The sequence below is a fragment of the Pagrus major genome, chromosome 1 (genome assembly GCF_040436345.1).
Source record: "Pagrus major chromosome 1, Pma_NU_1.0".
Lineage (NCBI taxonomy): Eukaryota > Metazoa > Chordata > Actinopteri > Spariformes > Sparidae > Pagrus > Pagrus major.
The window spans coordinates 4,527,382-4,540,454 of record NC_133215.1 but is presented as its reverse complement, the minus strand read 5'-3'; the positions used below and the strand labels follow the sequence as shown (position 1 = coordinate 4,540,454).

The following is a 13,073-nucleotide window of genomic DNA, read 5'->3' as shown; positions in this document are numbered from 1 at the left end:
TTCTTTTGTGGAAATCAGGTCACTAGTTTTTGGGATGTTTTGTCCAAACTAACGTGTTGTTAGAGGGAAGTTTTGAAAATCACAAGGTCAGCCAAGTTATTTGAAATCATCCTTATGGGAGCCAAGAACATCCAGACCAGACACCATGGAAATAAAGTCTGAACGAGATGTTTTACTAATGATCAAAGTGTTGGACTGATGAACAAACACCCCCATCTCTACTGACCTATTTATTATTAAAAAAACAACATATTTGAATTTCTCCACATGACTCGAGTCCCAAGCTACTTACAGATTGTGGAGCAGATGCAGCTGTTTGCAGTGAATCTGTCTCGAAGGCTAAACTCAGAGGTGAATGTGGCTCTGCAGAGAAGAGGCCCCTCAAACTTGTGAACTTCCAGCTCATCATATTATCATGCTCCAATAATCTCCTTTATTCCCACTACAAACATGCTGTGTACTGGGGCCAGAGGGAGGACGGGACACTGGAATTTCAGCGGGAGACACACACACACACACACACACACACACACACACACAAACAAACGTGTGTCAACTGGCATAAATATAAAAACTACAGAGAACTTTCTAACAATACAGCTGCACTGCAAACAAACATCAATTAGTTGATGCTCATAATGTTTTTTGGGGGGAGAGTATATCAGTGTGTTTCAGTCCATCATGTTGGACGAGGGTCTGCTTGTTCACCCAAAAACTTTAATTCACTCAGTATCTACTCACCCCAACGCTAATGGAGGCTCGAGTGAAGCTTCGTAGTCCACAAAACATTTCTGGAGCTTCACAGTAAAACAGAGTTGCAGCGTTCTGGTAAACAACTGAAGCAGCTGGAGACTTAAACATGAAAACAAGCTCATTTGGTCAAGTTTGTGCACCGACTTCAGTCCCCAGTTACTTCAGTTGTTTAGGAGAATGCTGAGGATTTAAAAGCACGTGCACAAACTTGACCCCACATTGAGGGTGTAAACAACGTTAATATTTATAATAATGTTTTTCTGTTTTAAATCAAGTCTCCAGCTGCTTCAGCTGTTTAGTAGAATGCTGCAACTCTGTTTCACTGTGAAGCTCCAGAAATGTTTTGTGGACTACGACACTTCACCTGACTTTCCATCAGCAGTGAGGGAGGAGATGGCTTTTCAATGACTTTTGAATTTTCATTTTGGGGTGAACTTTTCCTTTAATGTATTCTGGAGCTTGTTCTGTGAGCAGTTTTTTCTGCAGTAACAATAAAAAAAGCCTGAGAGAGCGTTTCTATTAACCCTCTGCCTCCCAACACAACAGGGATCTTGTGATGATCTTTAAAAATATATATTTGAAAGTGTTGAAATCAAACATTACTGTCATTATGTGACTCTTACATTTTTATTCTCCTTCATATTTTCACTCCATGTTTCTCTCTTTTCCATTTGTTACAGGTGATTTTTATTTCTGTGTCTTGTATTTTATGCTGCTGTAAAACACCTTTTTACCTCGTTTTCAGAAGAGCAATTTCAATAAAGTTTTTAATTTGTGTGTTATTATTAGTAACAAAAATACAAACAATGATAAAGGTCAACTCCTGACTGACAGCTTTTCTTCCTCTGATCCTCTGAGTGAAAGAGAGGAAACCAAAACAGACTGTTTTTACAGATCAGCTGGTCGTCCACTGCAACGTGGACTAACGGCCACCAGGTGGCAGCATTAAACAGTGAATAACTCCAGACTGAGTGTGGCTTTAAAGGGCAACGCCACTGATTTTACACATTGAGCTCAGTTTTGTCCCAAACTCCACTGGTTTCAAAAAGAGGTCAGGTTGTATGTAAGCTTATGAGAAAATGAGCCGACTTCTCACTTGAGTCATCACATCAGTAAACAGTTTCTTAATGAGTTTATGGTCTCAATCTGTAGTCTGAAGTCTTCTTCAACGCAGCATGATGTTCATTTTGTAAATTATGGTCCCATTAGAGTAAAATAGACGATAAAACAGGGTATGGTTTCGGACGTGGCTCTCTTGTGGGTACCATGGCGTGTCCTCTGGTTCTCAGTCAGATCCCATCAGAATAATCTCGCCTGATCCAACCTCTTTCCTTCTCTAGAGCTACAATGAGAAATCTAATAATTAATTAGAAACTTTTTTGTTTTTTTTTTAAACAAAAAGTCAATATTTTCTGATTCCAGCTTCTTAAGTGTGAATATTTTCTGGTTTCTTTTCTCCTCTATGACAGTAAACTGAATATCTTTACTAACGAGACATTTGAGGACGTCGTCTTGAGCTTTGGGAAACACTGATTGACATTTATCGCCACTTTCTGACACTTTGTAGACCAAACAACTGATCGATTAATTTAGAAAATGATCAACAGATTAATCTCCTATGAAATGAGTTGCAGCCCTCTCCTGCACCATGAATATTTTGCACTGGTTTCAGTTGAAGTACAGTAGAAATAATGTAATATAAACACAGCCTTTGTTTCATATTGTACGGATGAATTGTAAGCTAACAGTTGTTTGTCTTTGCAGGAGTGTCCCCTCGTATGAAGTTGGGCGGTGGACGATCCTCTGGAGTCGGTTCATCAGGACACTTGCAGTAAGTGACCATCCAATAATCATGGACCTCGCTTGTGTTTTCTAACTTGTTGCATTTTGCACCCGTCGGCCCCCGTATGTTTAACCTGCAGCTGGTTTTTACATGTTGGTGTTCATTGTCTTCCATGGTGTCCTTCTTGATTCTGCCACTGGGAGGCACCAAAAACTTACTTTTTTAAACCCCACACTTTGGGGCTTTAAGGAGGACATTTAATGCATGTTTTGAGGTTTTTAATGAGTTTATGTTGTGTCAAAGACTGTACTGTCAATGTGAGCAAAGTTCAAGTCCAGTGAACAAAGAAGGGGAGGTGGCCCTTCCAGTGAAGACACATGGGAACAACTGCAGGCCATCTGGGCAATAAACTCAAGGCCAACTGCCTCTTTTGAGTTCACTCTGGTGTTTAATATGAGATCGAAGCTTCATGAGAGCTTCTTTTCTTCTGTGTCTTCAGTCATTTTATTTCTTTAATAGACTTGTGGGTAAAAATAGCTGCTCGGGCTCTTGTACAGTAAGAATCGGGGGTGTCACTGTATCGGAGGACGAGCTGTTAAAAATAGCCTGACTGTTGGCCACAAGTGTTGAGCCAAGGAGGACAGGCTGTCTCGAGAAACCTAAAAAGGTCTCATAAGGCTTTCAGTGTTGAGATTTGCCAGCAAATTATCTCAAAACGTCTTTCAGGCTCTTGGCTGAATGAATATTTGTGAAATCTGAAGGTGAAGTACATCTTATTAATCTTGTTTGAAATCAATCTTCCTGCCAATAATAGGAGGACTGGCACTGTGCCATTTTAACATTGATTCAAGGACTTCAAAACTGAGTTATTGCTGTGTGGAAACTGTATTTAATTATAGAAATCCAGCCTCTGTAAACATTTATAATTTTCTTTTAAGCTCTCACTAAAAATCTGAAAATAATCCTTAAATTAAATAAATGCAGCGGATGAAACGTACCTCTAAGTAATTCAATAAAATTGCAGGTACGGATGCACACTCCTCATCTCCAAAGTGCAGAATGAGAACAAAATTTGGGGGTAAATGCTATATATAGTCTAAAGTGCAGCCATACATGGGGTGGAAGGGGAACAGCATTCCTCTGGTGAGAGGGTAATATTTTTGTTACCATCAGCAAGTGCTTCCCAAGCGGCATCAGGCTGGTCTGCCACCGCTTTGCGCTGTTTTAATCTCTTGGGGTAAGTCACTTTTCTTCATATTTGCTCACCAGTGAGCTCATTTCATCAAAGAAATGACTTTCACTCAATGATTTTCAGAGTAGGAGGAGAAGGTATCTGCTGTTAAGTGTTGAGATAAGTGAAATGTGTTGCAGTAATGGATGGCTGTAGATAATCTGTCTCAGCAGCAGTCTGTTGTAATCTCCCTGAGCGGTGCTTCCTTAACATACCAGGGGCATTAAGAGGTTGCTGACCCTCTTTTCCCAACTTGTGTCAGTCAGAAAGGCTCAGGTAAAAATGTTCTTGTGTTAAAAAAATTTAATTATACAAGGGTGGAAGCGTAATTAGTGTGGATTTGACAGCTGGTTTTAGAGAACGAGTCCTTTTCGATTTAAAAAGAGCCGACACAGTCTGATCAGTCTCATTTCCTGTGTGATGGTTTTAATTAAATAATGTGAGGCCTGTGCACTGAGGCTAATGACTCTATTTCCTTCATTTCTCCAATCATGGAATAGACGGACTGCTGCAAGCTATTCATAGCTGAGCTGTGTGAGGTTGTAAGGTGAAACATTTGAAGTGCTGAGCTCTGGTATATGCAGGAACTGTCCTGAAGCCTCATAAATGCTGGGCTGTCTCTGAGATAAATGTATTAACGTAATAGTGTTGTATTCTTTTGATATCAGTGTTTTAACTAGTGGAATTTCTTATAGGCCATGTTGAAACTTTCATGACACCTTGCAAAATCCCATAGCTGTACTGCAAATACCTATCAAGCTTGTATTCTCAGCCTCACCAATCGCTTACTTTTCACTGGATTGGGTTGAAATTCGTCCTGAACATCTAAGAGACACTAAGGATCGTTTACAACGTGGGAAAATCTGCAGTCAAAATAACTCAAAAAGTAGGTTTTTCAGCTCTGATGCTATATTTAGTGACATCTGTGGCACTCATTTTTTTTATGCAGGACCGAATAACTTTCTAGATGTGACAGAACTACATTAATACGACACAAAATCAACATTTGTTTGCAAGAAAGTGAAAACTAGTGGAGATATGATTTTTTTTTTTAAATGACTTTTTTATTATTTATTAATTTGATCACTATAAACATTCAGCAACAACTATTTAAATGAATGCATGTTACTGCTTAGTTTCCTTCGAGACTCTTAGATGATCAGGACAAATTTCAAGCCAACCCAGTGAAAAATAAGCGATTGGTGAGGCTTCGAATAAAGAATCAAGAGTGTTTGCAGTACAGCTGTAGGATTGTGCCCGGAAAAGTTCTGGATTTTGGGTGAGTTGGCACCGAATGACCCTTATGTATAGTATAAAGATAACTACTTAAAATATTTCTTGAGAAGAGTCAGGATTGCACTGAGGTTTGACTGCAACAAAGACGCACAGGTGATGCTGCATACTGTACATTTAAAAGATGACCGGGGGCCTCATTTGTAAAAATGTTCTCAGATTTATACATGAACTCAGTTGTAAGATCATTTCTGATGCTTGTGTTAAATTCATAAAAGATCATAAGCATGGGATTTATGGCACCTGACTTGTTTAATCTGGAATAGCCACGGACAAAAAGAGAAAAAATCTAACTTTTTCGAAGACGAGATCAAGGTGATGTTAGAGGAGAGTGAAGCAAGGCAACACGTATTATTCAGTGAACTAAATTGTGGGTTACCAAACAAAACCAAACACGAAGCTTTGGGAGTTTGTTGCCGCTGCATATTGTTCATAAAGCTCAAACAAACTTCACCCCAGGCTTGCGTCCCAAACTGCAAAACCCGTCCATAACCAGCAGGGGAGTCACTTAAATCAAGTCCAGGCTTTGCTTCGAGATGAGATCATTTCCAGGTCAAAGTAAGCTTTTATGAATAAGTATTTATACGTGGTTGCCTGCTTAAGTCATACTTAAAGTTGATCCTAAGTCTGTTTTATATCTGAGGCCCCCGGACAAATGTGCATCACAGAGACTTCACAGTGGCTGCAGTGACAATAAAGACACAGACAGGCTTGTGCTGACATTGTTATCATGGTTAACACATGTTTGGTCTCCCCTCCCCCTGGTGCCCTCAGCCAGGTCTCCTTGAAGTGTTCCAGTCATGGCTTCCAAAGTCATACCTTGGTATAAGAGGAAGCATGGGAGCCAAGTCAAAAGTGATTATGCTTATCAACACACTAAATATGTTGTCCACCAGCAGTCACAAAGGTACGGAGGTGGAAATCACCTGCTACTTTGAAAAGCACAGCTGCTGCTGCTTCGCCAGGTAGAAAAATAGATCCATCCATTGAACTACTGCTGATGGGGGGGTATTCATTTTTCCTTCATCTGCTTCCTAACTGGCTGCTCATTTGTCATTTGTTTCTAATATACAAGTCAGCCCGTTACAAAAGGATGAAGACTGCAACAGTTCATCTCTCTTTGGAGTTAATAAGACCATGCAGATCCACATTCAGATTGATTTATGAGTTTGGAGCGAAGCTAAACTCCAAACTGTCTCCTTCACAGACCAGTCGGACTCGTCTAACTCTTTTGCTTTTTGACATTTATCCCTGTTCAGTTTACATCATCCCAGACTAGAACATTTGTTAAATATTTATTACCTTTATTTAAAGCAGAAAAAGACAACTTTTTAACAAACACAGCGTTAGCAACATGGCTACCACTAGCAGCCTGGCTACTGTCCAAAGCAAAAAACAACAACTGTAAGAACGCCAATTTGACCTAGAAACCCTGATCTCAGTGCTATGAAAAGGCAGAGGAAAACAGCCGGTTGGTTTAATAAGTAGGCAGGGTTTGTTACTTCCTGATCCAGTAGAAGAATACCAGTTTTGAATCATCTTGATAAGGTGCTGAGAGGAAACACATATCAGCGGGGGAACAGACTTTGACACAACACCGGAGTGCTCTCCATTGAGTGAATGCCCGTCTGTTCACTTTTGTTTTACCATAATTCGACCTCAATCTTTCTGGGAAATATCCAGCCCGGTGGGAGACCGAATCACTTTTGGGTTGAAAGGAGCCATCTATACGCAGATGATGTCATTTTTTTCCATTACATTATGCAGTCAGTGTTTACTTCAGAATGATTTTGAAAAAGTTGTCTATTACCAGTATAAACTGCAGCCATGATCATCGCTACAGATAATGCTAATGCTAATGTTGCTCTGCAGCTTCCGCCAACAGTTTTTGGCCCGATTTCTTACTCAGGTCATTAGAGACGTGTGTGTATTTTACTAGATTGCTGTAGTGAGCTTTTAAAAAGTATTGCTCCCAACCTGGCTCTTAGTCCAGCTCTGCTCTGCAACGTAGTCACACTGAACTTGATCCAGAAGTTGAAGGCTGTGCTAGCCTCAAAAACTGTCTCAAGTCCCAGATCTGAGCCGCTACAAGCCAACCCCTGATCACCGGGTCATCCTGTAGAAAGCTGCCATGCTGTCATGTAGCCTCTGCCCTATGCCAGAGGCTGCGTGCCACTCCTCTGAACCTGGCCTACATCTGAGACCAGTGGTCACAGCTGTAGATATCAGGACTGATCAAGTTTCTCAGGTGTTTTCCATGAGAGTGATTGGAAAAGTGTATTGTTTATTTATATGGTTGGATCAACCATGTCATGTAGTTTTTAGATGAAATCTTACTCCATGTCTCTGTTGCTTGAGTCTGTATCAGCTGTCAGTAAGGGGAATTAAATTTAATTAAAGCATTTGTAAAGCAAATAAGTTTATTTAATAAGAGTAGATTTTTCAGGATACTTTACAGATAGGTTAGGATTGCATTATATTGGCAATACAAAGGAGATAAATCTGCCTCCAAGAACAGATCCAGAGAAGGAAACACAAATATAGTCTAGAAGTTTAATATGGATTGACACCACATTCGAAAGACAATTAAAACACTGCAGTCAAAAAGTCAGCAGTTTGCACTGATATGGAATTACTTCCAAATCAAAAATAAACCTCGGTGGATCATGACCGATTTTAGCTCAGCGACTGCTTCTGCAAGGCTAAAACCTGAAAATGTCCATTATTTTGATTCCTGTTTTATAACGATCGTCCTCCTCCTGACAGGAAATCTAGCTCTAAATCGGTGAGCCAGGTACAGGCCCAGGCCACAGAGGCTATGGCGGAACCAGCGTACACCATACCGGTGTTCCGGCAGAGGTGAGTTCCCATTGGCTGCTGTCATATGTCAGGCTATTTTAAGTGTAAGGTAATACTGAACTACAGTCTCTACTAGCTGACCTCAGTCAAGACAGCACATTTCTTCCATCTTACTAGTTGTTCACTTTTCAGTAAGGATCATTTTGTGCTGATTGTCATATTAGTGAGTCAGCAGTCAGTCACTGTTAAATTAAATCTGTTGTGCTGATAGAAACAGTTTATCAGTGATCAATGAACTCTACTGTTGCTTAAAATAGTTACTTCTTAATGATTAATTGTGAGATGTCAATTCCCTTGTAGATTAAGACAGAGGGCTCAAAATGAATTATTTATGGAAAGTTGATGTGTTTTAATTAATGAATGACTATACTAATGAAACAAAAGCTTAACATTTTTAAAAAAGAACAACTAAATGAACTGAACTGAACTGAAAACAACAATTGAAAACAAAGTAAAAATGAAAAACAGCTACTATAATAACTCTTGTTGGTAGGACTGCTGAGGAGACTGAGGAGTACCAGAGAGTGTCTACGAATGTTGGGAAAGGACTGGCTGTTATTCAGGAGGAGCTCAGCAGGATGAGGATAACCACCAAGGCCAGAGTGGACAGCCTTAATATCCAGAGAGAGGTAAGGAGCCACTCGAACAACCTTTTATCAGGAACGCTGTTGTGGTATTTAATTATGTTGTCTTGGCGTTTTTTTGATTTGTTAAGTATCAGTACCTGCAAAAATAACAGTTAGATTTGATCATGTCATCTATAAAAGTCATTGTTCAACAATTTTGAGCCCAGTATTGCAGCAGATTGATGTCAGTGAGTGATCAAATCAAATCACTTTGTAATTATCAAACATTTCACAGCACACATACGCTGATGATACTCAACTCTACATTTATGTTTTACACAGCACTTGCTCATCTTGATACACTGCATATGAAAATATATGAAAATTGAGATGTACTGTATTGGCTGCTAATGCATACCAAACAAATATCAATGTCAATGTGTCATAGAGTTGAAATCAGGATACTTAATGAGAGCACTGAATACAGCTGCCTTACAGTAGGATACAGTGGATCTTCCACGTTTGTACCAGTGAATATATATATTGTAGCTGTTCCAAGAGTCATAATTAAGACTGAAGCTGTATTTCAGCTGTATAGTTATTTCCTGTGTCTGTAGAACAAACTACCAGTTGATCTGAGTTGCACCTGAACTTTGACCCCCTTCAACAGCAGGCCTATAATGTTTTCGTCTACAACTGACTTTTAATTTTGTCAAGTCCTCATGACAACGTCTTTGTGTTTCCAGAATTAGTTGAAAGCTGAAATCCATAATTTTCTGCATGTTCAATAAACATCAATAATGATCAAGCATCTAGATTCCAATTTATGAAGCTGATTGACCTAATTTTTTGGTATGAAGTGAAAATATAATCATCTGACCAGATAATAAATGCAAATACTAAATGAAATGAAGAAAATGGATTTGCAGATTTTAATACTGCATTAATTAGGGATGAGTCAGTGCACCAATATCTGTATCTGTAGACATACTGTGAATGGGTGGGGCTTATAACGGAAGTGGGTGGGACCAATTGACAGATAATACTTCTACAGATAAAAAGTACATTATCTGTAGCGGATATTAGTTTCAGCTGAGCACTCGATTAACCCTGCTAATAACAATATATTAATCGTGAATGAACGGTGCTTATAAACATCAGTGTGTCCTCATGCTGCAGTAAGAAGACAGACAGATGAAGCTCTGTTGACTGCAGGTCTAGCTGCTGCTTCACCTCTTTAATCCTTCTGGTCCGGGCAGATTTTAGATTTGTTGATAGTGATGTCAGCTGGGAAATGTTGATGATGACAACATGTTGGCAGAGAAGAGTTTATAATGACATAGAAACAGGTGGTCTGTGTATTTACCATGCACAATACACACCCTTAAAGGTTAAAAGCAGCAATTTAGACACAGTCACTGTTTCATTTCAAAGTACAGAGCAATCCATCCCAATCACCAGAATTAATGTTGGCAATGTAAGTTTCTGCAAACCCCAAATATGGTGAAACTTTACATTTCTTTAGGTTTAATTTTATATTTCATCTTGAGACAATGCTGTGCTCATGTTCTAGTTAGGTTTAGGCACAAAAACTACTTGGTAAGGGTGAGGGGAAGATCTTTTTTTGGCTTAAAATTCCTGATTTCGCCACAAACACAACTGGACATTGTCCTGGAGTGTCCTTAATAAAGTTCTCTGGTGTCATGCTTACAAATGTTGAAACACTGTGGTCCCGCGTCAAAAATATCCAGAGGTTTCACACTTACAGATGTTGAAACGCAGTCTCAAACTGCGGTCACTGCTTCAGGAGCCTTCTCTCCTGTAATTCCACCACCATCCCTTCCACCTCTCGATGTGAAAGTCAGGTCATGCACATGTGATGTGAACGTGATGTGACACATTTTTATAGAAATATCAGTATGGTACGTAGCCTATAACATGTACAAAATGTCAAAGCGTCAGCATTTAACTGGTATCTACGCCCGTTAAAATGATGAAGCACAGACTCAGTGTAGTGTCATCATCTGTTTACTTGTGCACAGTGTACTGTACAATCTCTTGATGCATTTTAATTTCTCCAGGTTAAGGACATGATGGCGAAGAGGCCAGATTTTTTGGATGACATCCCCAAGATGCCGGACTTCCTGGTTGCCCTGCGACCCCACACCGTGTGGGAGAAGATGCCTGTCAAACTGTTCTGCACTGTGCAGGGAAACCCAAGGCCCATCGTCAAATGGTCAGCATATCCGGTTCTCACAGGAGAGGGTTTTAGATTTGACCTCAGTTTGCTTTTCAACACCACATTTAAATATAAAGTATGGACTATTTAAGCCTTCAGTATCCAAGTCTTATCATAAAGTAGTTACACGCAGTTTGTAAGAGCTGTAGTTGATGTTTCACCAAACAACATTCTTTTCATTTTAAAAAAAGTATTAAAGATATGTTGTGTCTTTCAAAACAATGCTAGCACTAGCCATATCAGCATCTGTAGACTCAAAGCATTTGTCCACAGGGGCCGCCAGAATCAACCAAAGATGAAAGTTACATCTAGTTAAGCTGTTTTGTATCATGCTGGGAAGAAATACAGCATTGATCTTTTGATCTATCCCAAAAAAAAGTTGTTAGCATTCCTTTAATCCCTTTAATACCAGTCTACAGTGTTTAGCATACCTCCAAGCAGCCATCACCTCGTAAATATCTGCTGCTATTTAAGTACACAATTTCAGTTTATTGTTGGATGAACCATCAGAGAGTCATGCATCCCCATAAACATACTGATTTAAAGTGAGAGCCTGTAGGTGTGAACAGATGATTGACTCCTGACTGTTTGCAGGTATAAAGGAGGCGTGCCAGTCGACCCCCTGAGCGCCCCAGGAAGGTACAAGATTGAAAACAAGTATGGAGTCCACAGTTTGATCATTAGCAGGTACGACACAAACGCAACTTTACCACTGCAGTGTTAAAACATACACCCTGAATTTTCTTAAAAACATTACAAACTCAAGTAGGTGTTGTTTGATTTGAACAGTATTGAAAGGAGCGTCCTCGAAAGACTCAGTCGATCACAAGCGAGGATGGGGCGAGGTTCAACACTTGAATCACACACATGATTGTATAAAGGACATTACTACATCGGCTCAGGAACACTTTGTACAAACACAGTTCCTTTATAAATTACTGCAGTCTGTTTTTTATTTACATTTTACAACTTTTTTTGGAATCAGGATTGTGCATCAAAAATATGGACCTTGAAATATAAAGGAACCTGTCGTACAAGAGGGAAAGCAAAAGAGCAGAAGGGATTAAATTATCAATTCTGTGACGCTTTACCTTTAATGGTTCATATTTTAGCGTTCTACCTTCACTTTTGGCATCTAAAATTAAAAGATGAGCAGCTAGAAAGCAGAGGGAAGTTAGATTGAGGGCTCAGCCTGTTGGTCCGTTCGTCATCTTCAAGACTCCTCAGCTGTTCGTGCCGAAGTGCTGACATTTGCGTCATTCGAGCCATGAATTCCTCCCACTGCTCCCCCCCTCGCTCTCTCCCTCTCTTTCTCTTGGAGGCATTGAATATCTCCGGTTGTCCGTCATTGCGTTACAGGGTCAGTGAGGAGACGTGTCGTTTGTGTCCCAAACTTTGTAAAAAGAAGTAAAATAATTTTCTCCTTCACAGTGAAAAGCTCGAACAGAAGGACAAACCGTTTATGTTCCCCCCAACAGCTGAGAATATGGATCGCCTTTTAAAATAGTTGCGTCCAGGGTGAAGGTCACATTTCTTCCTTCTATTCTCACCCTCAGACTCCTCTTCAGTCGCTGTCACACGGGCGCCACTGCCCTTCTTTCATTGCCCTCCCAACATGTGAGATTACTTTTCAAAAGAGGCAGTACGTGATGTCTTGTGCCTGAATCAGACATTGACTTCAGAAGTTCACAGCTGACCTTGAGGAGCCACCGACGTGTTGTTGAGGAAAGAAAGAGCTTAGCTGCTCCGTGTGCTCGTGTTTGGCTCCGTGTTTTAGCTGCCAAGACTTTAAGATGGGCTCAATTTTCAGCTCGTTGTTTCCTCTCTGCTCAAATCCTTTCTGACTGTCAAGTTAAATGTGGATGTGCTACCGATTCTTACAGCAGAATATCTCAAGAGAGAAAGTCAGAATCAGAATGTATACAGTACGATATAAACCACAGCAGTCGGTTTAATGAATGCACAAGATTCAGAATACGAAATTAAATTTAAACTATTTTTTTCAAACTATATTTTAGAACTATAATAAGAAACTATATTATATTATGTACACAGAAAATATATATAAAAAAAAACAGAACAGGACAGGACATAATGATAATATTTTGAGAAACACAGTAAAAATAATGAAAATAAAAAGACAAGATAAAATATAAAAGGGTATCTGACAAGTATTTGTAAAATAAATAGATAAAGAACAGAGACGGCTTTATTAAGCGAGCATGAGCAGGTTACTGGATTTAAATTTGACTTACAAATAGGATGTAAATGTTAAAAGTGTCTTTTTAAGGAAAATAAGGTCCCAGAACTGTGTTTGAAGCTAGAAAGGTGGCAGGGTCCGCCACATAT

At 39.6% G+C, this 13,073-nt stretch overlaps 1 protein-coding gene across 1 annotated transcript in view; it reads left to right on the top strand.

Moving 5' to 3' along the window:
• Nucleotides 1–13,073, top strand: part of myom2a (myomesin 2a) — a 57,521-nt gene that overhangs the window by 24,783 nt on the left and 19,665 nt on the right. The window contains exons 3-7 of the mRNA XM_073462860.1: nucleotides 2,518–2,584; nucleotides 7,827–7,919; nucleotides 8,413–8,548; nucleotides 10,567–10,721; nucleotides 11,319–11,411. Coding sequence (XP_073318961.1) covers nucleotides 2,532–2,584; nucleotides 7,827–7,919; nucleotides 8,413–8,548; nucleotides 10,567–10,721; nucleotides 11,319–11,411 — 530 coding nt within the window. The 5' untranslated portion in view covers nucleotides 2,518–2,531. The remainder of the gene's footprint in view (nucleotides 1–2,517; nucleotides 2,585–7,826; nucleotides 7,920–8,412; nucleotides 8,549–10,566; nucleotides 10,722–11,318; nucleotides 11,412–13,073) is intronic.